General features: G+C 26.3%; 3 protein-coding genes across 3 annotated transcripts; all 3 read left to right on the forward strand. All coding sequences in view use genetic code 6, as the record gives it.

Moving 5' to 3' along the window:
• Positions 1 to 261: 261 nt before the first annotated feature.
• Positions 262 to 4,353, forward strand: TTHERM_00070750 (Serine/Threonine kinase domain protein; the record flags this gene model as incomplete). The annotated part of the gene is made up of 7 exons (XM_001007813.3): positions 262 to 561; positions 1,305 to 1,586; positions 1,751 to 1,849; positions 2,846 to 3,294; positions 3,468 to 3,583; positions 3,639 to 3,825; positions 3,885 to 4,353. The coding sequence occupies 7 exons, from the start codon at positions 262 to 264 to the stop codon at positions 4,351 to 4,353; spliced, it is 1,902 nt and encodes a 633-aa protein (XP_001007813.2).
• Positions 4,354 to 5,861: 1,508 nt separating this feature from the next.
• Positions 5,862 to 6,695, forward strand: TTHERM_00070740 (hypothetical protein). Its single transcript, XM_001007812.3, has 3 exons — positions 5,862 to 6,082; positions 6,142 to 6,392; positions 6,457 to 6,695. The coding sequence occupies exons 1-3, from the start codon at positions 5,944 to 5,946 to the stop codon at positions 6,562 to 6,564; spliced, it is 498 nt and encodes a 165-aa protein (XP_001007812.1). The 5' UTR covers positions 5,862 to 5,943; the 3' UTR covers positions 6,565 to 6,695.
• A 1,614-nt stretch (positions 6,696 to 8,309) lies between these two features.
• Positions 8,310 to 25,641, forward strand: TTHERM_00070730 (ATPase family associated with various cellular activities (AAA) protein; the record flags this gene model as incomplete). Its single annotated transcript, XM_001007811.1, has 15 exons — positions 8,310 to 8,441; positions 8,541 to 8,802; positions 8,917 to 9,823; positions 9,946 to 10,999; positions 11,061 to 12,072; positions 12,140 to 13,381; positions 13,468 to 14,196; positions 14,256 to 14,582; positions 14,636 to 18,974; positions 19,084 to 22,795; positions 22,858 to 23,347; positions 23,401 to 25,082; positions 25,141 to 25,254; positions 25,315 to 25,509; positions 25,570 to 25,641. The coding sequence occupies 15 exons, from the start codon at positions 8,310 to 8,312 to the stop codon at positions 25,639 to 25,641; spliced, it is 16,269 nt and encodes a 5,422-aa protein (XP_001007811.1).
• Positions 25,642 to 25,879: the final 238 nt, after the last annotated feature.

The following is a 25,879-nucleotide window of genomic DNA, read 5'->3' on the forward strand; positions in this document are numbered from 1 at the left end:
ATATTAATTAATTTAATAAAAGTTTTGTAAGTAGAGAAAAAAAAGTAAAAAGAAACAAAAGGCCTATTATATTTATATATATAAATAAGCGCTAATCACTATTAATTAATTAGCTGATTGAAATCAGATTTCGAATTAAAAAGGGAATCTAAAAGCATACAACATAGCAAGCATTCTTAGGAAGGGAGCCTATTTTCAAATATAACAGAAACTAAGCAGTGATTATTATAAAAAAGTATAGTAAAAGTGAGTCGAAGAGATATGAATACAACAAATGGTGGTGCTAGCACCTCATGCTCCGAAGATACTCCACATGAAAGAGTTTATACACCGCAAACATCGCACATAGTTACATAAGTCGAGCCATCGTTTTTCGATGATCTAGCTAAGGACTCGTAACTCTGGATTTCAAATCCTTGGGAGCATCCAAAAATCCGTAAGATGAATTTATCCAAGGTTATTCTACACGAAGGTCACCTTTTGAAGAAATCTAGAGACGAATAGCATATGTTTAAAGCCAGATATTTTGTGCTTTATGAAGATAGATTAGAAGTTTTTAGAGTAATTTAAAATTATTTTTAGTTGATTTAGCATTTTTAGTTTATTTGACTAAGGGATCTTGCAAAATTGCTATTTATTATTTGATAAAAATAAATATCTGAGGAGAAAAATCAATTTTTTAATTTAAAATAATTTCTCATACTAATTAGTAAACTTTACTTTATTTTGTTTAATTATGAATTGGATTAAAGTAAACTCAAAGTTTATAAATACTGACTGAGTATAGATTATAAGATAGTTAAATTATAGAATAAGGCAATTATATACATATCTCAGTAAAGCTGATTAGAAAATACTATATTTAACAAAACAATGACAATCTGAATCAATAATTATTGTCATTTAATTTTCCACTTTTTCCATTTATTTAGGATTAAACTATTAAGAAATAATGTAATATGCACATTAACCTTTTAGATATTGATAAGCATGAAAAATTAATTAAAAGTTATTGGTACTAAATTATAAAAAACTATCAAAAAGCAATATTTCCAATTTTAAGAAGGCAAATAAACTAAATACATTCAAATAAAAATTGGAATTTTATTTATATCCAAAATATGACCATTCCTATAAATTAGTATTTTCATAACCTCAGAGTATAGTGTAAAATTTATGTATTATCTATCTATCTATGCTAATACTTAAATAGTTAACTAAATAGATTTCTAGTCAAATACACTAATTATACAATATTTATTAAATATCTTTTTTATTTATTTATTTAATTTGTAAATAAATAGGACTAGAAAGAAATGAAAACTTAAAGGGCTTCTAATATAATGCTATTAGGAGCTGTTAGATTAGATTTGAGACCAATATGTGAAGAGGATTTAAGATAGTTAAATGAGCGAGAGAGATACTTTTTAATGTTCTTAAGCTGTAAAATGAGATTCTTTTTATTTGCAAAAGATTAAGAAACTTATAATGGATGGGTTAAAAACCTAAAAAAGACATGCATTCTAACAAATTTTTCTCAAATGTATGAAAACATAAAGATTCTTGGTAAAGGCACTTTTGCAAAAGTAAAAATCAATTATTTTATTTTTCTGTTCATTTAATAATCTAAATAAATTAAATTAATATCAAAAAACATTAAAAAAAATGTAATGATGAAAAAAAAATGTCTATAATTGAAATCCATTTATAATAATGAGTCATTCAAATTTTCTTAAAAAATATATTTTAGGTATTTCTAACAAAGATGGTAAGAGGAGGCTAGGAATTTGCAGTCAAAACATTTGATAAAAGAGCCCTATTGACAAGTAAAAACTCAGAAAAAACTAGAGTAAATTATAAATTAATTTGTTAATAAAAATACAAATATGAGAATTTTAATAAAACAAAAAAATAAAATAATAAAGAGTAACAAACACCCTTAATAATTTTAGTTTAGGATTTAGCAATATTAATTTTTTAAGAAATAAATAACTAACTAATATTCAAATGGCATAGAATTTGTAAAGCAAATAGTTTTAGAAAAAATGACTAAATAAATAATTTTGATTTACTAGTAGTGTGTAAAAGCTAGGAGTAACTTGCCTTTTTAATCATAAAAACATTTAAAAAGAGGATAGATGTTAAAATTATACTTTTTCTGAATTAATATAAAATGATAGAATTATGATTAAACCAAAAAATCCAAATGTTAAACATAGAAAGAAATAAAATATTTATGATCAATATGTTGAAAAGTATTTATTATAAAACATAAGGTATAAACAGATGGGAAAATTAAAAACAATGTTTGGATTTTGGTAGTATTTATCCTTCGTTGGTTTAAGAAGAAACAACAATTTAATAATTTTAGTCGATTTGAATATTATAAAATTTACCATAAATTAAATTATTGTATTTTTGATATTGGTTTACTTACTCTATTCCTTTTTAATTCTAATAGCAATTACAAATATAATAGATTGTAAGTAAATTAAAATATACTGACTTATAAAGCAAATAGCTATTATAAAAGATAAATTTATAACTTTTAATTTTATCACTTTTATTAATCAAACGCTGCTATAATTTTGCTTTCTATCAATCCTCAATTTAAATAGAGCTGAATTTATTTTATTCAGTCTGTCTATTTTTAATAATAATATAAATCAATAAAAGCAACCAGCCAACTGGCTTATCTCTTAAATTTAATCAATTTTTATGATTAAAACCAATAAAATAAATTTAAAAAACAAACATAGAATTTACTTTCAATTTAAAATTCTCAAATAAAATTTTGATTTTATTTTTCTTGTCTCTAACTTTAAAATATTTTTGATAAACAAAGACTGGCCTCTTGAATGAAATTTAAATATTGAGAAAGTGTGACCACCCTAATATAATCAAACTCTACGAAGTTTATGAATCTGACAATTATATTTATTTGGTTTAAAATGTGTTGAAGGGAGGTGAGTTATTTGATACCATAATAAAAAATGGTAATTTTTCTGAAAAGAATGCAGCAAAAATAATACATCAATTGCTAAGTGCATTAGAGTACATACATGCAAAAAATATAATGCATAGAGATATTAAACCTGAGAACCTTATACTAGTTGATAAAAGTGATGACTTCTAAATTAAACTAGCTGATTTTGGTTTAGCAGCATTTACTAGTGATGACCTCCTTTTTAAAAGATGTGGTACTCCTGGCTATGTAGCACCAGAAATTTTAGAAGATAAAAAATATGATTAAAAAGTTGATGTTTTTAGCTCTGGAGTCATCCTATACATACTGTAAAATTTTAGTTTATTTTAATTGAAATTAAAAATAGAATATCTTTATAAAATGGTTCATTTGTACCATCTATCTTATAATTTTCCCTGATTAATATTTAATAGATTCTTCAAGAAATAAAAGAAATTAAAATATTAAATTTTTCTAACTTAATTTTTTTATTTGAATTAAGTCTTACAGGTTGTTCACCATTTTATGGAAAGAGCTATAATGAAATTTTGTCAAAAAATAAAAACTGCCAAATTTCTTATGATTTCAATGAATTAGGTGTGAAAGTTAGTTAAGAAGGTAAATAATTTTAAAATGAAAAATCTTTTAAATTTAAATAAAAAATAATAAAAAGCTACTGAACTTCTCAAAAAGATGCTTGATGTAGATCCTAAGACTCGTATAACTGCTTCACAAGCCCTCAACGATAGATTTTTTACTAAATTCTTTGGAGAAAGAAATTTAAATACAAGTTAAGACGAATTTGATACTGGCAACGAAGAAAGTACTGCCTATGAAAATATGCGTTTATTCTAGACTCAGTAAGCTTAATAATTATAAATTAAAATTGTTTTAAAAATACTTTTAATTTAAATATTAGATTTAATGTGCAAAATATAAAACCCCACGAATTAAAGCCTTAAGATTCAAAAGGGCTAGTAAGTATGACTCCTATGCTAGGAGGTAGAAATCTTGATAATCCTCAAGGAGACGACATTCGCAATCCGACTGAGAGATGGATGTCTCCTCAAAAGAAAGTTAGACCAGGAGATTATGTAAATATTCAAACTGCTGTTACATAAAATGATTATATGTAGAGATTAGTAGCTAAGCCTTCATTAGAAAAATACGAATTTAAGTAAACAGCTACTATTCCAGAAACTCCAATTGTTAAAACAGATAATCGTAGGACAATATAACCGATGAATATCTTTGGAGTTACTTCAAATAACAACAACAATAACTTAAAAGAGCCAGTGAACTAAAATAGTAACAACAATAATAATTCTACAAACAAACCTTAAAATAAAGATCTACTAATAAAAAATACTTTATCTAAATTAATATGATATTTTATATTAAATTTAAAATCAAATAAATATACCATTTGAGAAATGCTTAGTTATAATAATTAATTGTTGAGTACTATTTTAGAAATGCAATTAATTAGAGTATCTCAATTTATAACAACAACAACAAAAATAAATAAATAAATAATTACAAACAACCAATTTCTTAAAAACAATATAATTTAAATAAATAAATAACCTTAAACTAAAAAATTTGTTAATCTTCAACACTAAATTTATCAAATATATTTCTTTGGCAATTTCTAATATTTCTAATATAGTTCCTTATTTGATCAAATAATATCTATAACATTTATTCTCTCTCTCAACATAAAAATAATTAATAATAATTTAGAACTACTTAGTAGTCATTTAGCAAGCAAGCAAACAAGCAAGCAGTCAGTAATGTGTAGTCAAGTATTAATGAAAAGACTTCAATTTAAATTAAAATTTATTACGAAATAAATAGTAAAAATCAACAAAAATTAATTATATTAAATAAGTTAATTATTTAAATGTGAAATCTTAAACTTAAAGGAATGAATAATCATTAATTTATTCGTATTAAACACATATCAGTTTTTATATCTATATGAAAAGAAGACCTAATTTATCAATCAATCTATATATCTATCTCCATATCTAACAACTTCTAAAAGTCTCATCTATAAATAAGTAGTGTATTTATCTTAGTTATTCAAATACTTGTTTGTATTAACACAAAATTCACTTTTAAATAAATAAAATGTAAATAAATTTAAAATTAATTAAAGTAAAATCATATTTGAAATAATATATAAAAATTTTAAATTAAAAATAATTTGCCTTAAATTCTTATTAAAATGCAATTCGATTCACATCAAAATTTTAAAAATTATGATAAATACCATTTTAGGTTTATAGTAGATTAGAATGAGGGATGTATTGACTTATGAAGATTTAAGGTATGTAAATATTCATAATTGTATCTATAATAAATATTATAATTGTTGTAAGTTTAATTTTTTATCAATTGAGTGAATATTTTATTCTTATTTACTCTAAATAAAAAAAATAATTATTTTGAAAAAATAATTTAAAAATTAGTTTTTGAAATATTGATTTAATATATAGTTTAGTCATTTTAATATAAATATTAAATTATTTAGTAATTAATATTTATTATAGATTAAAATAATATTTTTTTTGATTTCAAAATTAAATTATTTAATTAAAAATAATTTTAATCTAAATACTTATTTAATATATCTATGGATGGTATGTATTCTAAGTAATAGGATAAATCTTTGCCGAGTATATATAGATTATTATATTTTGATTTGCTCATAATTAATATATATTGAATGAACTATTGAATAGGAAAATAACTGGATCGATTATTTTCATTCATTTATTCATTCATGCATTAATGATTGATTGATTGATTGAAAAATCAATGAAAAATAAATATAGTATATTAAAAGATCGGATGTAAGAAGAACATAAGTAATTCATCAATTTTATAATATAAAAATTAATCATAAATTTTTAAGAAGTTATAAAAAGAAAAATACAAACAATATTATATTTGAATAAAAAGGAATAGCAACAATGAAATCTAAAGCTAATAGATAAGGAACTGGAATGAACGAAGTTCATAAAAATATAGTCCACACTGAAACTATAACAAAGGAAATGAAATTTTGCGATAAAAATTAAATGGAACATTTCCAACTCAACCCTCATAACAGTAAAAATTTATTTTGAAATATTTTATTTAAAAGACTTTAATGTTTTAAATTAAAATAGTGTTTATACTTGCTGAAAAGCCTAATTATGTAATTCCTCAAGACTTCAAGAGATAAAAGGGTATATAAAATTAAAAAAAGTCAGATGCAAATGAGATTTTCGGTAATCATTTTACCGAAGATCCTGTAGAGGAAGCTTTCTCAAATGAAAAACTAGATAAAACATTAAAAACAGTTACTTTGGTTCCAAGGTAAAAGTATGATTTACCTTAAACAAGAAACCAAGAAATAGGATGGTTCACAAATTAACTGGTATACATTCCTTACTAAAATAAAATCCCATTTTAAATCAATTTTTTATTAAAAATTTATAAAGCATGTTTAAAAACCTACTAAAAACCACTCAATCTAAAAATGCGAAATTACTAAATTCGTAGATGACTACTACGAGATGACTAAAATAAATCCTTTCAAATTAAGATGAATTCTATATTAAATAATTACTATTTATCTTTGCTTAATATGTTCATATAAATTTTATATTGTAAGTTAAAAGAGTTTTATATAAAAGAGCTTTTAGAGGTTTTCTCAACTCCACACTCACTCTAAAAACAACTTTCAATTTTTTTAATAATTACTTAAAATTATTAATTTGTTATCAAAGTAAACATTATCTGATGATGATGAGCTAAATGAATTAAATAATTAATTGAATGATCACCAATATATATTTTCAAATATATCCAATTAATTAATAAACTTGTATCAATCTTCTTAGATTTAGATTGAAATCAAATATAAAAAAAGAAATATGCCAATTTTTCATTTAAAAGTTAAATTTTTTTAAACTACTTTTCAAATAAAATACATCTTTTTTATATAAATATCATTTAAAATTTTAGACATTTATTTAAATAAAAGACAAATTTAATAATTTTTATTAATTAAATTTTAAGTCAATTTAAAAAATGGTTATCGTATTTCTTTCTATTTATCTTAATTTCAAATTGGATTTCTTAATATAATTTTCAGATATTTAAGATAAACATATATGTTGAAATTTAAGCTAAAGCATAATTTTATATCATATATATTTCTTTATTTTTTAAATTAAAGTTCATGACTTCTCTCATATATTGACAATCCATATTTCATAATGTAATTTTGAAAATTAAATTTTTTAAAATATAAATTTCTAAAATATAAATACTTTTATGCTAAAAAAATATTAGTTTTATTTTATATTGCTATAATTTTGTAAAGATAATTCTTTTTAATTATTATTCAAAAAAGAAATTATCTCAAATAATAGATTACTCAATTTTCATTAAGGAATATATTTCTAAGAAATCTAACTAGTTCATATTTTCAACATAATTAATATCTGAAAATTATTTTAATTTGATTTATTTTAAAAAATAAAATTTGAAAGAATAAGATTATTTTTTTAATTTTATTGATAAGCCATTATTTTATTTAAGTATCAATTGATAAATTCAATTTTATATTAAAAAAATATACATAGAGTAATATTTGGATTTAAAATATCTTAAAAGACTATTAAAAGCTTATTTGAAAATAGAATTTAATAATAATTTTAAAAATTTTAATTACTTTATTTATAAATTATTTTTCTATAAATGATAATAATTTTTATTTGATTTAGTTGAAGAATTGCAATTGCTAATATTGTAAAATTTATCATAAAATATTTTTATGAAATCAAATTTTAAATATGACAATTGTGATCAAAAGTATAAGCTGGAAAAATGGAAAAAACAATATAAATTTTTGAGAAGACAAGTAATAGTAGAGGTTTTAGTTAAAAATACGATTGACAGCGAGTTATTTGATAAGTAGAAATCATAAAAATATTAGATAAAGCAGTTTGAGATTTGCTCCAAATAGTGTTAATTTAATTTTATATTTTCTTAAGATTATCTTTCTATTGTTAATTTAACCCATGTTATTAATATACATGCATAGATAATAAATTTATTATATTAAAGATCAATGAACGATATTAATTAATTTAAGACTTGCTTGCTTGAGTATTTATTTATATCAAAAATAGTCTTTATAAATAAAGAATAAAAAAAGAAGATAGCATTTTCATTATTTTTTGTTAATAAAAATTTGTATATCTAAACATAAATTTTATAAAAAGCAGCAAAATTTAATATCTAACAAATAGAAATTTTAATAATTAAAAAATCTAGTTTTATATAAATGGAAAGCTGGTAAGAAGTTAAGGCAGCGATAAAAAATGATTGGGAAAAGTTTAAACCATATTTTACTGGTGAAAACAGATTCCTCAACTAATCACAATTTTAGTAGTCTTCTCCTTTATTTATAACACAAGTAAGTTCATACCCCTTTTATATAAACATAAATTATAGTCAATTGTAGCATATTGTATGGAATATTGTTTTAACAAATATTTTTTATTTATTTATTTAGTTAGCATTCAACCTGATTAGAACTAATGCAAAGAGCTGCGGTTGGTATTTGCTTAAGTGTGGCAAAGGCATCCTAGACATTATTGATCATGCTACAAATAAATCTGATAGCTTTATAGCTGATAAGCAATCAAGATAGAATGTCGATTACTTCTTTTCTCAAATACTTTACTCCTCTCTTCCACTAGCTCGTCAATAAATTATTTCTTATTACAAAAGTCTAAAATCTTAATACAATTACGATCTTATTCAATAAATCAGAGGTAAATAATAGAATTGATTATTTTCGAGATTTTAAATTCTTAAAGTCTACATTGAAATTGATTAATAATAAAGTAGAAACAATAGATTTGTTAAATCGTTTATTTTATTAACAGAAAGCAGCGATGAAGCAGAAATGATTGAAAGATTAGAAAACTTAACTGTTTTATTTAAGTATTCTTTAGAAGCAATGAGAGAAACATTTGATACAAAGGAATTATTTGATTATTATGAAGGCATACTCAAAAACAGCAACAACTAGTAGTTAAGAGCACTTTATATTAATTTAATTATAAAGCTATCAAGTGATTTACATAAGGAAAGCATATTGGAAAAAGTATATGGATCAGATCATAGCACTCCAGACTATTTTTAAAATTTAATTTAAGATTAAGCAGTTGTTTAAAAGCTATTTGAAAAACTATAAAAAATGAGAAACAATGTGATAAGCTCTGTTGTAAATACTCAATCAGAATAGCAAGATTAAGAAAGTTAAAGTAAAGAATCTAATGGTTAGTTAAACAAAGATGACAAAAGTTCTGATGAAGATTTTATAGTTCCTAAGCGCTTGAAGGTATAGGAATAGTATGAAGGAAAAGCAAGTGCATCAGAGGAACAATCAGAAGAGTTCATTCTAGTTTCAAGTGAATCATAGAATATAGACGAAGTTAAGACTGCCCTTTTAGAGAATAACTTTGTTGTTCTTGATGGCCCCATAGGTTCAGGAAAAACAATATTATTAAATAAAATAGCTTCTGATATGAAAGAAACAACCATCTCTTTATTTATTGATTCCACCACAGATTTAAAGAGTTTAATTGGTAGTTATGTCTGCACTGAAAATATTGGTTAATTTGAATGGAAAAATGGTCCACTCATTAAGTGCATGGAAGAAGGCATGTGGCTTATTTTAGAAAATCTCTCTGAAGCCTCAGAAGAAGTATTAGATGGACTTATAAGATGTGCTCATGAAGGAAAATATCTTCTCACTTCTCAAGGCAGATCTATTCTTGCTCATTACAAGTAATTATACTATTTTATAGGATGAAATTATTTAATTTTAGCTGAAAATGATTATGAAATATAATTTTTTAAACAAATAAATAAATGGTTTAACAATTTTAATTGTTTTCTTTAAAAAATAGATTTAAAATCATCGGGCTAGGTAACTTTAGTACTGCTAAATATGAAAGCAAGAAAGTCTTCCTCATGAATAGCTGTAAGGGAGGCTATATTAATAAAAAAGAGATAAATGAAGAGTGTTTAAAATAAATTTTAAAAAGCAGGTTCCCTAACGTTATGAAATAGGAAGAACTTATTTATTAAAAAATTAAAAATATTATTAATTATCTTAAAAATGACAAAAATCTTGTAAAGAAATATACTTACTTTTCTAGAGGATTGTCAGCTGATAAAATTATTAAACTTTTTAAACGTATTAATTTCCATTTATTAGAATTGTATGGTGACAAAGGTATTTAAAATAACATGCTCGTAACTGAAATGAGAAAGAGAATTTTCCTTGAAGTTATGGAAACTATGGTCTTTGCTGAGAAGGAAGCTATTTATGATGAAAAAATGATTTATGATATCCTTGAAGTATTAGAATTACCTAAAGAGGAGCATTAATTAAGTGTTCTCAAGCATTATCCTGAGATAGAAGCCACTCAAAAAGCTGTTAAAATTGGTAAGCTTGGAGTTCTCTAAAGAAGCTTTTTTGGTAAAAATTTAGACGAATCAGAAGCTTAAACTTTCCGCTCGACTTCTAACATTATATATAACGCCTACAGTTCTAGATTAATTGAAAAAATAGCTTCTTGCTTGGCTTTTAATGAGCCTTGCTTACTTGTTGGTGACACTGGTTGTGGTAAAACTACTATGGCTTAGCATGTTGCTGAATAATTTAGAAAAAAAATATACATTTACAACATGAACTAAGGTTCTGATGCTATTGATTTAATTGGTGGTTTTAAACCTATTGATGTTCGTCTATTACTTAAAAAAATTTTAGTCAAATACATCAAGCATTTTGAAAAGGTTGCTAATTTAGAAGCTAACAAAAGCTTTATAGATTCATTAACAAAACTTTATTAAAGTAAAAATTACGCTACTTTGATTAAGGGTATGCTCTCAAGTATAGATGGAATTAAATAAAAAATAACCAAGAAAAATCTTGGAGAAGAAGTCAATTAGAAATGGGTAAATAAATAACTATTTTTAAAATTTAAAATTTATTTTAACTAACTTATATTTTTATTAGATGAACTTAGAAAAGAAGCTTAAGAATTTATATGCAAACAAAGACAAAATAGAATCAAATTTAGCTTTTCATTTTGTTGAAGGAAATCTTATAAAAGCAATTAAATAGGGAGACTGGGTATTAATAGATGAAATTAATTTAGCAAACAATGAAGTTTTACAAAAATTGCTACCCATCATTGAAGGAAAATCTCTTGTGCTCTATGAAAGAGGTGACTTAAAAGAAATTAAGAGACATCCTATGTTCCGTATTATTGGTTGTATGAATCCAGGAAGTGATATCGGTAAAAAGGAATTACCTGAAAATGTTAGAGCTAAATTCACAGAAATTTATGTCCACGATATAAGTGAAAGAGAAGATATCTTGACCTTAGTTAAGAAGAAATTGGGCAGCATAGTCGAATTTGATGTTTGTTAGAAGATCGTTGATCTTTTTATGTAAATCAAATACGATAGCGAAAACCACTAATTAGAAGATGGTTATAATCGTAAGACTCACATTTCTTTGAGAAATTTAGCAAGATCACTTAACTACATAAGATAAAATATTGGATTGTATGGTCCTGACAGAACTGTTTACGATGGTCTCTATTTGGGTTTTGGAACAGCTTTGAACAAAAATAGTTAAGTCCATTTTGAAAAACAATTAGAAAAACTTTTAAACATTTCAACACAAAAGTATTTCGATTAAATGCTTAAGGCTAACATTAAAATGACTCAAGAAACTGTCAATATATTTGGTTTTTAAGTTAGTAAAGGTACACTTATTCCAAAAAATCCTGAAGATTGCGAATTTTTAGTCACTGATACCTTCAAGAAGTATATTGTCGACTTGCTTAGAGCTATATCTAACAGTGATCTTCCTGTCTTATTGGAAGGTCCCACATCTGCTGGTAAAACTTCTATGGTCAAATATATAGCTGAACTTGCAGGATATAAGTGCGTAAGAGTAAATAACCATCATCACACAGAAATTGAAGAATATATTGGTACATACCTTCCAGATAACAAAGGTAAATTAAATTTGATAATCATCGATTAACATTATTTAAAATATAAATGTATTATGTTATAAAATAGGTAGATTAGTATTCCATGAAGGTGTTTTAATCGAAGCAATGAAGCAAGGCCATTGGTTGATTTTGGATGAGTTAAACTTAGCAAGAAGTGAAATTTTAGAAAGCTTAAATAGACTTTTGGATGATAACAAAGAATTGTTTGTAAATGAAACATAGACTTACATCAAACCCCACCACAATTTTAGAATTTTTGCTACACAAAATCCTACTTCTTATGGTGGTAGAAAGGAACTTTCTAAAGCTTTTAAAAATAGATTCGTTTAGATCTATTTTGATGACATTTCTGAAAAAGATCTTGAATAAATTCTTCAGAAGAGATGCGTTATAGCTCCAAGCTACTGTAAGAGACTCATGAGTATCCTAAAGGATTTGAAGGTATTCCGTTAAAGAAATAATTTCTTCTTAGGAAAAGAAGGTGTTATTACAGTAAGAGATTTAATTAAATGGGGTAACAGAGAAGTTTAATCTCTTGAAGATTTAGCTATTGAAGGTTATTGCTTACTTGCTGAAAGACTTCGTACAAACGAAGAACGTGAATTTATCTAAAAAATTATTGAAAAGCATTGTAAGGTAAAAATCCATCCTTAGCAATACTATGAAAGCTATTCCAAAAAACATTTTGAGCCTTTAATGGATTAGGAACTACCCTTTTACTTATAATTAAATTAAGGCTTCAAGAGAATGGCTTGTCTTGTCCTTAAATCTTTAGTAAATAACGAACCTGTTCTTTTGATTGGTGAAACAGGTTGTGGTAAAACAACTCTTGCTCAATTAGTTGCATTTTTACGTAAATCTCAACTATTTTCAATTAATTGTCATTAATACACAGAATCAAGTGATTTCTTAGGTTCTCTTCGTCCTGTTAGAAATAAAGAGTAAAATCTCCATAATCTAGAATAATTTTTAAAAGAATTGAATTTAGAAGCCTCCAAAATCAATCCAATTTTCGACTCTACTCTATCAATTGATCAAAGAGTCAAGTCCATTTCTGACCTCTCCCCTGAATAAGCAGAAAAGCTTGAATATTTAATTGTTGCTTATGAAACTCTTTTTGAGTGGCAAGATGGTCCATTAGTTGAATCTATGATTAAAGGTGGAGTTTTCTTAATCGATGAAATGAATCTTGCTGAAGATTCCGTACTAGAACGTTTAAATAGTGTTTTAGAACCTGAAAGATTCTTACTCTTACCAGAAAAAAGCAAGTCAGAACAAATTGTTGCTGCTTAAGGTTTTATAATAATTGGTAATTTATTTTATTATTTTGAATGAAAAAACCAAAATATTAATTATTTTTTGAATGAAAAAACTAATTTTTTTTTTTTTAAATAGCTACTATGAATCCAGGAGGTGATTTTGGTAAAAGAGAACTCTCACCTGCTTTAAGAAATAGATTTACTGAAATATGGGTTGAGCCTCTTACAAATAAAAATTTTTTAAATTAAGAAGAAGGCCAAAAAGACGTAGTAGAAATGATTGGAAATTTCTTAAAAATAAAGAAAGTATATGAAAGTGAGCAAACAAGAAACGAAATTGCCATGAAATTATATGAATTCCTCAGATTCTATAACGTTAACTTTTGTGAAAAATACTCATTAGATAAGAAAAATTTAACAATGAGAGATATAGTTGCATTGATGGAATTTATTTATAGATGCAAAAATAATTGCTCAGTTAGAGACTTATACTACCACGCTTTAAATATGGTTGTTATTGAGCCTATCGGATTTATGTAGCTCTCACCTTCTGAAAAAAATAAAATGACATTAGAAATCGAATCTTTTATTTAAAATTAATTGGAACAAATGAACATTGATGAAAACGAAGATGAAAAAAATATTGAAAAAGTTAGAAAAGAGAGTGCCATGGAAATCGAAATTCCTGAGTCTATTCAAAGCTTTGTTGCAGGGCCTTTTAGCATACCTATTAACTAAAATTCTAAACCTGTTGATAATATTGCTTATTCTATTAGTTCATTAAAAACATAATCAACCTTAGAAAAAATAGTTAGAGGTCTTTAATTGGATAAGTCAATTCTATTAGAAGGCATGCCTGGTGTTGGTAAGAATTAAAATTTATTTTTTAAAATACAAATTTAACAAAAATTTATTTAATTTTAGGTAAATCGTCAATAATTGAATATATCGCAGCTAAAACCTAGAATAAACTTACTAAAATTTCTCTATCTGAACAAACTGATATTGTAGATCTCCTTGGTAGTGATTTGCCCGCTGCTAGCTCAAATGAAGATACAAGCTCTAATAAAACTATGAAATTTAAATGGTATGATGGTGTCTTGCTAGATGCTTTAAAGAACGGGTATTGGATCCTCTTGGAAGAGCTCAATCTTGCTTCTCAAAGTATTTTGGAAGGTTTAAATGCTATCCTTGATCACAGAGGTACTGTTTTCATACCTGAAATGAATATGTCTTTTACCAAACATCCACGTAATTATATTTATACTCTTATCATTTAGAATTTAATAATAATTTTAATATAGAATTTAGATTGTTTGCTACACAAAATCCATTAAGCTTAGGAGGTGGCAGAAAGGGTCTTCCTGCAAGTTTTATGAATAGATTTACCAAGATTTATGTTGAAGATTACACTAATTAAGAATATGAAGCTATTCTTAAAGATATCTATGGTGAAGGAGAAGGTCAATAACAAATTTTAGAAGGTTTGCTTCGTTTCTCTAAAGTCATGGAAACCTAATACTATAAAAAAATTAATCTCCGTGATTTACTCAGATTCTACGAAGTGTATCAAAAGAGTGAGAAGAACATTGAAGTAGCTTTTGAAATAGCTTTTGGTCGTAACGATGTTGAAAAATACTTTTAATCATCTATAATAAATAATGACACTTCTTTAACTATCTAAGAGTGCCATGCTAAAAAGAAAGCTGCTTGGGAAATGGATTTAAGAGTTAAAATTCCTATTTCTTACAGTTATATAGACGAACACAACGAGCGTATTGGATTATTAAACTCTTAACGTAAACCTTTGAATTTCTTGCAAATGATGATTGAAAGATGCTCAAAATACTGTAGCAGCTTTATTGTTTAAGGTAAATCTGGAAGTGGTAAAAATCGTTTAGTGAGATTGCTAAGCTAACTTAACAACAATAAAAAACTAATTGAGTTTAGTTTAAATTCTTAAACAGATAGCAGTGAGTTAATCGGAGGATATGATTAAGTTGACATTAAGCGTCAATTCTCTACTCTTAATACCAGAGTTACAGCTTTGTTAAGAGCTTACATTTCATCAAATATCTCTAATAAAAATAATATAACTGATTTATAATTAATGACAGTATTAAAATAAATTGAAACTCTTACTAAAAATGCAAATTCATACAATCAAAAAGATATGCTAGTTGGAATTAAAGAAGCTTTGGATTTATTAACAAACTTAAATGTTGGTAATATGAATGATGAAGATTTCCTTTAAGAATATTAGAAATCTATCTAGTTATTAGAGGAGCTAAAAAATAAAATTATCAATGATGAAGAACAATAAAATATTAATTCTAAAAAAGGAAAAAATACAAGCACAAGTAGTGGACATTTTGAGTGGTTCTATTCTTAAATTATTGAAGCTGTATAAAACGGTGATTGGTTAGTACTTGATAACGTTGGCCGTGCTAATTAAGCAGTCCTTGCCCGTTTAAACCCACTTCTTGAATGGAATCTTAACGGTAAAAGAGAGATTGTAATTACTGAATGCCATAACGAAGATCAATAAGGTATAAGTGGACCTGAAATAATTCGCATTCATCCTGACTTTAGAGTATTCTTCTTATTCGATGGAGAAAATGATACCATGAATGAAGCTATTAAAAATAAATGTGTTGAAATTAAAATAGACTAATACGAAGAAAGCAAGTATTATAGCGACTTATAAAATTTGTTCGAATTGAATATGGATAATGAATAAGTTCCTAATAGAGTTAGAGAATATATCTTGGAATTGGCAATGACTTTTATGAATGCTTTATTCGTACACAGACGCTCAATGGCCTATTCAGATTTTGGTACTTTTGTCCATTTCTTAAAACTAATCCAAAGAGGAATAAATATGAACATGATAGATTTAAATTTAAATAACATTGTTACCACTTCTTTCAAGTCAGCTTATGGACCTAAGAGTATCAAATATGCTATAAATCTAGATGGTATTCTTTCCAATATTATTCTCAGCAATAGTGACGAAGACTAGATTTCTTCAAATACCTAAAGATAAAAAGCTTTCCTCTCTAACATTCCAGAAATAGTTCGTGACTCATTTACTTAATAGCTTGAACAACTCTTAAACTCATGCTCTTGGTCTTCTTCTCTAAATTTCTCTGAATTCCCTCTTAACAGAGAACTCCACAGATACAAAGCTCTAGGAAAAGCTTTATTTTCTAACGACACTTAAAAGTCTAACTCAGCTGAAAATGGACAAAACAATCTTGATGCAACTTAAAAAGCAAAGATTTAAGAAAACTTTGCTCGTGTAATTTTACAATAGTGCTTTGCTGACTATATCATTTAGTATATTTCAGGAGTAGATGCAAGTGTCTTGCGCCAAATTTCTCAAAAGAAATATTCATCAGAAGCACTCTACCAATAATTAGTTGATGAATTTGAAGCAATTCGTATTCGTCGTAAAGTTTTTGCTGCAACCTAAGAATTTAAGAAAACAAAAGAATTTATATTGAGCAACTTTTAGAAAGCTATGCAATCTTTAAATAACTTATCATAAAATATAAATAGTTCCAATGAATCTGCTTTCTTACATGCTTAAAGTGTTGTTCAATGTGCTATGCTTCAAGCTATCCGTAACATTTAATAATTACCCAAAATTTACCAACTTGTTAGTCAAAAGTTAAATAGTATAATCTCTTAAGTAACTCAAAATTCTAATGACCAAAACAATTAACTTCCTGAATAAGCTAAAAATAATATTTAACAAGTAGAAGAGAATATATTTGTTTGTTTATGGCGTGCATGTGAATACTTCGAAAGTATGCCTAGAAGTAAAATATAATATGAATAGAGAGAAAAGGTTCACTACTTACTCTCTAGTAGAAATGTATAATCTATAGATTTTAGTGATGATCTATAAGAAATGATTAACTTAAGAAAGAGCTTCAGAAATATGTATTATCTTGAAAATAGTAAAACTCGTTTAACTTCTATGGAAATTTTAGCATTAATTTACAATCTTAAGAAGACTTAAAATGATTAAAATTAAAACGAAGAAAAGACTGAACAGTAAGAAATTCTTGAAGAAAAGTAGAGAACTGAGCAAATATTCAATGCATTCAAAGCAGAAGTATTTAAAATTTTAGATTCTCAAAACAAGGCTTAATAAGAAGCTCAAGAATCATAAAATCCAGAATAAGAAGAAGTTGTAAAAAAATAATGCGCAAATGAATTTGAAATTGTGATTGAAGAAGAATATTCTAGGACAATTTTAAAAACTATTCCAGTGCTGGCATCTGACAAAGGCATTCAATACTGGGAATTGAAAATGCAAGAGCAAATAGAAAATTATGAAAGTTCTTTCTTTGACAACCAATGCTTCAATGAAATGCGTGAATTTTTCGTTTTTAAGGGAATCGAAAAATTCTCTTTGGCTGATGAATCCTAAAATACTTTAAGTACTAGAGAAAATGTAAAATTAAATATCGTAGATCACATTGATAGACCTGACTATTATGTTATGAGAATATTCCAACTTTTCAAGAATGAAATTACAATCAATGAATTAGTAGAAATCTTTTACTTAGCTCAGATGAAAAATAGAAATATTGACTCTTTCCGTCTCAAGCGCTGTGCAAAAGTAATTTAAGATGTCAAGTTAAAGCATTTACCTCTCTTAAATAGAGAAATTAATCTTCTCCGTTCAGCAATAAATTTCTCTCTTTCTATCAAAACTGCTGAATAAGATCAAAATGAAGAAGAGTAAGAATAAAAGGAACTTAATGACTTGTTTGTGTTGGCTTATGTTTGGCTATTAAATATCTTTTAGAGAGTTAACAAAAATAAATCTAAAAAGTAGAATGAAAACTAACAACCCGAATCAACAAGCAATATTGGCAAAAACTTATACAAGAAGATCAGCTAATTTATTCAAGAAAATAATGTCGAAGGCATTATTACTATTTAAGAAGAAATTCTTTTGATAAATGAACATAACAATAAATTTTTGCACTCATTGTGCTAAAGAGTTAATGATGAACTATCAATATTGCTTAGACAAAATGAATTACTTAAGTTAGGTTTGATCATTATCCGTCTCTTTTCAATTAATAAGAGCTACTTTGAAATTGAAGGATTTGAATAGCGTGATTGCTTGAGTGAATTGTTAAAAGAAGACTATGAATTCTAATACGAAGAAGCTAGCTACTTAGATAAATTGAATGATTATGTTTCTCTATGCGTTATCGAAAAGGCTTTGACAAATACAATTGATTTTACAGAAACTACTCATACTACTCACATTGACTAACTAAAAGCCCAATAACAAACACTTAAAAATATTAAAAAGCGTATGATCTATCGTGGATATTAAGGTGATAACATTACCTCCTTCAGTGAATTCTTTGAAGAAAGTATACCATTCATCTAGAGAATAGAAAACTTCTTACCTAATCTCTAGAGTCTTCATATTTCTTCTGCTTCCACTCTTTCATTTGAAGACTTAAGATAATTCATTGAAATCAAAAAGCATATTGATAACTGGTTGCATATTTCTTTTGAAAAGTACTATGCACCTTTCTCTGATTTCCTTATCCCTCTTCACTTTGGTCTTATCTTGGTCAAACAATACATTTCCTAAATCTTAAGCAAGTAAACATTTTTAAAATATTTATTGTCTTAACAAAAAAGTTTTTTAAATTCAATTTATCTTTTTTTATTGTTATTTTCAGTAATTTATTTGCTTTTAATTTTTAAATAGGAGTAAAATAAAGGAAGCTTAAATCAGTCTTATTAGTGAATCTACTCAAGATAGAATAGATCAATTTAAGAGAATTCTTTGGTAGAAGAAGAACATATATAAGCTTAAAAATTGTGATAATATCTTGAAGAATATCAGATTAAATGACTAACTCTTTGAAGACACCGAAGGAATGAAAGAATTCTGCGCTTAAATTATGAGCGTTGCTAGTGAAAATTTAATGTAAAAGGAAGAAATAGATAAGTTAGCTGAAGATGATACAACCAAACTTATCAAGGCAACTCGTTAGTTAGAAAAAATGATTGTAGATGAATATAAAAAAGAGACTATTGAAGAATATAAAGAAAAAGAACGCTAGGAAATTTAAGAAGCATTCAATACTTTCTCAAAGGATTATATTCATTTATTGCAAGTTGATTTGACTATTTAAGAAAAAATAGAACTTCAATAACAGTAACAATAAGGTGCAAACAATAATAATGAAGATAATATTGATGAATATGAAGAAGATTTGGAGGAAATCAAGATGGAAGAGTTAACTATGGGTGAGTTAAATGCTATTAAGTAGCGCAGTTTGAATTCAATTATAGAAATCTTAAATATTTATGACAATTGTAGAAACAAAAAGAATATTTTATATTCTGATTAAGCAACTGTAGCCGCTGTCACAGATAACTCTGAAAAGAAAAGATCTCTCAAGTCTGTAAGTTCATGGAAAGACTTTACTTTTGGTCATAAGATTGAATACATCAAAATCAGTCTTGTTTAAAATCTTTTCCCTCATGATCCTTTGAGTTAAGTACTAGAATACTCCAGTGCTTTCGGATAAGTCTAAAAGACTAACTAGTTTGAAGAATGTATGAAAAAGAAGAATTCCATGCAATAGCTTGATACTTCATAAGTATAATTCAACGTTTATAAAGATATTATTCCAAGCGAGAATGTGAAAATATTTAAACCCGTTATGAATCTCTTAAACTCTATAAGAAGACTTCTTCATGAAGAAGAAATATTTGAGAATAACGCTGTACTACAAAATCTTGCAATTTTGTGTGATTACACTTTGGAATAATCTGTTTTAAACACTCCTCTCAACAAAATTATCACTGGTCTTCAATTTATTGCTGAAAAAGTTGAAGAATGGAATCTTTCAACTGCTAAAGCTTACTCTCTAATCAATGAAATCAATCCTATAGTCGAACTCTTACTTTACTGGAGAAAACTTGAGCGTAGATGCTGGAAATTTATGCTCTCAGAGAAAGACAAGGAAATTGAATTATTAGATGTTGTCATGTTCTTAAAATTAAGAAACTTAGTGGTTAGCTCAAATGGAAACAATGCAGAAAATAGAGAATCCTTATTTAAGATTGTAGATCAATTTGTCCGTACTTCAGTTATGGGTAACTTTGGACTACGTATGAAAGGTTTGTATTACCTTAGTTACTGTGATGTTGAAGTTTAAAAACTAGGACTTTAAGAATTATTGTAATAAGTCTATAAATATTATATGTAATTCTATGCCTAGTATTCTATTGCTTTGCAACAAAATCGCTCTGAACACGAAAAAGATTGCGAAGAATATGTTACTCTAGCAGGTTGGGAAAGCAAAAATTACATAACTTTGAAAGCAACTGTTGATAAATTCTAAGGTAAAGTTCATCGTATTGTTAAGAGATACAGAGATTTCTTATAGGAGCCAATAAATCGCCACATTTTTGATCCTACCAGAAACTTAATATTTGCTGAAAACTATGAATCTTTCCGCGTCAAGTACGAAAAGGTATTCATTGAAGAAGATAGCGAATATCAATAGACTGAGCATCACATTATGAAATATCAAGTCTAAGAAAATGCTGAAAAAGTAATTTAAATTGGTCGCAAGTTACTCTTATAAAATTGTCTTTCTGTTCCTCCTATTAAACACTACAAGCAATGTTAAGTAGTAGAAAAACCTGATGAGCTTTGCGCTTGGTTATACAAGGAGCAAATGATTTCATAAGTATTTGAAAGAGTAAAAGATCTAACCCAAGAAGAAGTTACTCGTAATATGAAGTTTAAAGCTGTATTAGATATCTTTAAATACTTAAAATCTCTTGGTTTTACCTCTTATTTCTTAAACACATCTTAACTTATGGGTGACAACACCGTTATATATGATATGCGCTCAATTAAGCTTGATACTTCACTCCTTGGAGCTGAATTGACAAATTACTTATCTCAAGATATTCACTACATAGAGAAATGCTATTATACCACTTTAGATAAAATTTGTGTCCTCCGTTTCAATACAAATTATCATGAAGATCTAACAAAAGATAACATTCGTCGTGGTAGTGGCTTTTTAATTGAATACTTCTATTACATTAAGCGTATCTATTTGTAATTAAATTCTCTTTTCAAGAATTCTTCTTCATTCATCTCCTTTGTTGAGAATTTGAGTGCTATTTCCTCATCTTCTGATATCCACCAAAGTAAAATTATTATTCTCAAGAACTATGAACAAATTAAGGAAGAAGTTGAAAATTTCCTAAACAAAATAATTTTCCTCTGCTCTGAAGTGAAATAAGTAGTTAGCTTCATTCCTACTTCATCAGATATGGAAATCAACTCATTAAGAACTTTATGTGAAACTACTTTAGCAAGCCTTTCATCAACATTTAATGGAAAATTAGTTGATATCTTTAGTTATGAAGAGCTCATTTCTAACATCAACAAAATATCTGAAAAGCTTAGAGCTAATGCAAGTAAAGCTTCTAAACTTGGGTTCAAAGACCTCTAAGTTATAATTTAAATTAGCTTTAGATAAGCTAGCTCTACTCTTTTAGTTTTACAGAGATCTCTTGAACAATCTATATAGGAAGCTAATAAAGAAGAAAATGGTGAATCTCAAAACCTTTAAGAAGAAAAGATAATTAAAGATTTACAGCTTTTTGCTTAAGGTATTATAAAAACTGTTTAATCTTACAAGAATAACTTGAAGCTAATTATTGAAGATGAAGAAGAACCAGAAGAAGAATAAGCAGAAGGTGCTGAGCCTAAAGAGCCAGTAAATCACTCTGATGATGCATCAACTGCTTCTGTGAAAAATCATATAGAAAGTGATGAATCAGCTAACACTATCTAAAAAGATTAATAACCTGAATTCACTTTCATTCAAAATGAAGAAAGAATATTAAAGAAATTAAATAAATCCATTGAAGATTTTTGCTACAAGCTTACCTAATTGTATGAATCTGAAATACTTAAGTAAATATCAAAAAAATCTTACAATACTATTTATTAGATGTTGATAATTATCTAATTATATCTAAAAAATACTATCCTCTATCATACAAAATCAGTTAAAGCATAGTCTAAATTCATGAATCTCTTAGGTATAATCTTTTACAATCTTGTGTACAAAGGTTTCTGTTAGCCTAAAAACTAAGGTGATGAAGGAGCTGGATCTGATGATGAAGACGGTAAATATGAAATGAAGGACGGAACTGGTATCGGTGAAGGTAAAGGCCAAGAAAATGTCTCAAAAGAAATAGAATTCGAAGAATAGGTTCTCGGTAATAAAGATGAAGAAGAAGTTCCTGAAGAAGAAGAAAATCAAGATAAGAAAGAAGAATAGAAAAAAGAAGATGATTTTGAAATGGACTAAGACTTCAAAGGAACAACATCAAAGCCAGAAGATATGAATGAAGAAGAAGAAGACCAAGCAAATAAAGTAAAGAAAATTATTATTAAAATAAATAAATAAATCATTTATTATATTTTCCATAAAAATAGGATGGTGATGAGTAATTCAGTGATGTTGATGAAGATGAATTAGATTTCAAAATGTGGTAGGGAGATGATAATAAAGAAGATGAAGAAGAAGAAGAATAAGAAGACAAATAGGATGATAAACAAAATCGTAAGAAAGAAGACATTGAGTTTAAATCCAAGGATAAGCCATAAGGAGAAGAAAATGACAGAGCAAAAGAAGAGGAAAAAGAAAAAGAACAATAGAGAAACATTGATGATTTCGAAAAAACTGAAAGAGAAGAAAAAGAAGATGAAATAAATGAACAAAAAAATGCTCCTGAAGAAGAAGAATAAAATATAGATAAGGAAGATGAGGATGCAGGTAAAGAGAAAAACAAAAATGATTAGCAAGAAGAAGCTGAAGATGAAGATGAAGAAGGTGAACATGATGGTAAGGAAGGTGAATAACTTGATCCTGAACTCATGAAGTAACAAATGGAATTAGAAGAGGAAGAAGAAGTTAATGATGATCGTAATATTTTATTTGGAAAAAAAAAATAGTTTTTAAACATTTTAATATAAAAGATCAAGATGGAGGATCTCAAGAAGGAGATTTAGAAGATGATATGGAAGATGCAGAAGATGGAGAAAATAATGATAAAATAGACCCACTTGAAAACGTTAGTGACTTCGAAAACGAAGAAGATGAAGAAAATCTTGAAGATGAAAATAAAAACACTGCTCTTGAAAATGATGATATGGATATTGAAGAATAGGATTAAGATGAATAAGATGAAGAAAGAGAATATCCTAAAGATATAAAGAAAAATTAAAAGCAAAAGCCAAAGAAGCAAGAAAAGAAATTTGGTGTTGAAGGTGATGATGATCAAATTCAAATGGAAGAAGATTAAGAAGAAGCTGAGGAAAACAAAGAAAACAAATAAAAAGGATAAAATGAAGAATAAGAAGACGATAAAAAAAATAGAAATGACGGCTAAGATCAAGATTAAAATAATTCTTCAAACTAAAATAAATTTTCTTTAGATTTCCTTCAATAGATTATCGAAAAAACTCAGCCTAATGCTAAAGATCTACAAAATTTCTTTAAAGATCTCAATGTTGTTCAAGAGTAAAAGGAAGACTAACAAAATCAACAACAACAATAATAGTAACCTTAAATGAAAGAAGACTAGTTTAATGAAGAATAGGAATTCGAAGCTTTTAATCCTCAAGATAACATCGATCCTGAAGAGCTAAAGAATATGTTAGCTACTAATGTAAGTGCTTAAGAAATGAAGAACGCAAGTAATATTCCTCAAGAAATGCATAATGAAGATTAAATAGATTAAGATATGCCTTAACCTCAACAACCTCCTAAACCTGAAGGAGAAAATCAAAAGAAGGAAGAATCTTCATATTAACAACCTAAAAAGAATTAAGAAAAGGATAAGAAAAATGATGGACTTAACAAAAAAGAAAAGTAAGAATAAATAGATTTCTTAGAAGAATAAAAAAATATGGAGGAAAAAGAAAGGGCAGAAAAAGAAAAGAAAAAAGACAAAAACAATGCAAATCAAGAAAATGATGAAAACCTTCAAGAAAGTGAAATCCCTTAACAAAATTCCCAACTCGAAAAAAATAACCAAAAGAAGGACGAAGAAAAAATTGAAGAGGAAGAAGATGAAAATCTACTTTCATTCCTTGAAAATGAAAATGAGACAGTTGAATAGAAGCGTGATAGAATGCTCAAGCTTATTCAAGAATGTAAAAATAACCCTGAAAAGTTCCAAAAAGGATAAGAATTATGGTAAAAAATTGAAAATGAAGCCAGATACTTTAGTGTCCAATTATGTGAAGAACTCAAGGCAGTATTGGAACCCACTTTAATTGCTTCTTTCAAGGGTGATTATAAATCAGGTAAACGTCTCAATATGAAAAAGATTATTCCATACATTGCATCCAATTTCCGTAAGGATAAAATATGGCTTAGAAGAAATGAACCTTCCAAGCGTACCTACTAAATTTTATTGGCTATTGATGATTCCCTATCTATGTCATAATAAAATGTTGGTTACTTTGCTTTGCAATCTATGACTATACTTTCACTTGCTATGAGTAAAATGGAAGTTGGTTAAATAGGTATAGCTGCAATCAAAGACGGTCTCTAGCTTCTCCATGATTTCAATACTCCTCTCACTCCTGCTGATTCACCATTCATTCTTTCTCAATTTAACTTCACTCACTCAGATACAAACTCCTCTGACTTGGTAACTATTAATTAGATAAATTCATCTTATTAAAAGCCTTTTGTTTTAATTTTATTAGGATTTGGTCAAATTTATGAAATCTACAATTGAGACATTCAAAGAAGCTAAAGGAGGATCTAAAGATACTCATTAAATTTGCTTTATAATGAGTGATGGTCGTTTCAATAAAAAGGTATAACTTACTTATTTATTTTTAATTGGAATTTATATTTTTACAAATTTTAATTAAAAGCTTGTTAAACCTTTGATCTAAGAAGCTGAAGAAAACAATCAACTTTTCGTTTTCATTGTTTTGGATAAGAGTGAAGACAAGGAATCTATTATGAATATAAAATCTACCAGCTAAAAATACGTTAATGGCAAATTACAAATAGAAATGAAACACTACTTAGAAGATTTCCCATATAAATACTACATTATTGTTAAAGTAATTTTATTAAAAAATCAAATTACAAATTTTATTTATAAAAATTTAATTTTTATATAGGATGTTCATGAATTAAGCAAAGTTCTTGTAGACATCTTAAGATAATATTATGAAATGAAGAGCAACAGCTGAAAAAAGTGAAAAATAATTTTATTAATTTTAAAAATTAAAAAACAAAGATTAACTAACTATAATTTAAATCTACTTTCAATTAATATTTTGTTATTTTAAATTCACATGTATTCATGTAAGTTTGTATATATATATATATCAACTTATATAAAAAATTTTATTTTAATAAAATTCCTTCTTAATTTAATGATTAGTTATAGAAATAGATATAATATCAATTATCTTAATCTGATGACAT

Source organism: Tetrahymena thermophila, assembly GCF_000189635.1.
Source record: "Tetrahymena thermophila SB210 genomic scaffold scf_8254811, whole genome shotgun sequence".
NCBI classification, from domain to species: domain Eukaryota; phylum Ciliophora; class Oligohymenophorea; order Hymenostomatida; family Tetrahymenidae; genus Tetrahymena; species Tetrahymena thermophila.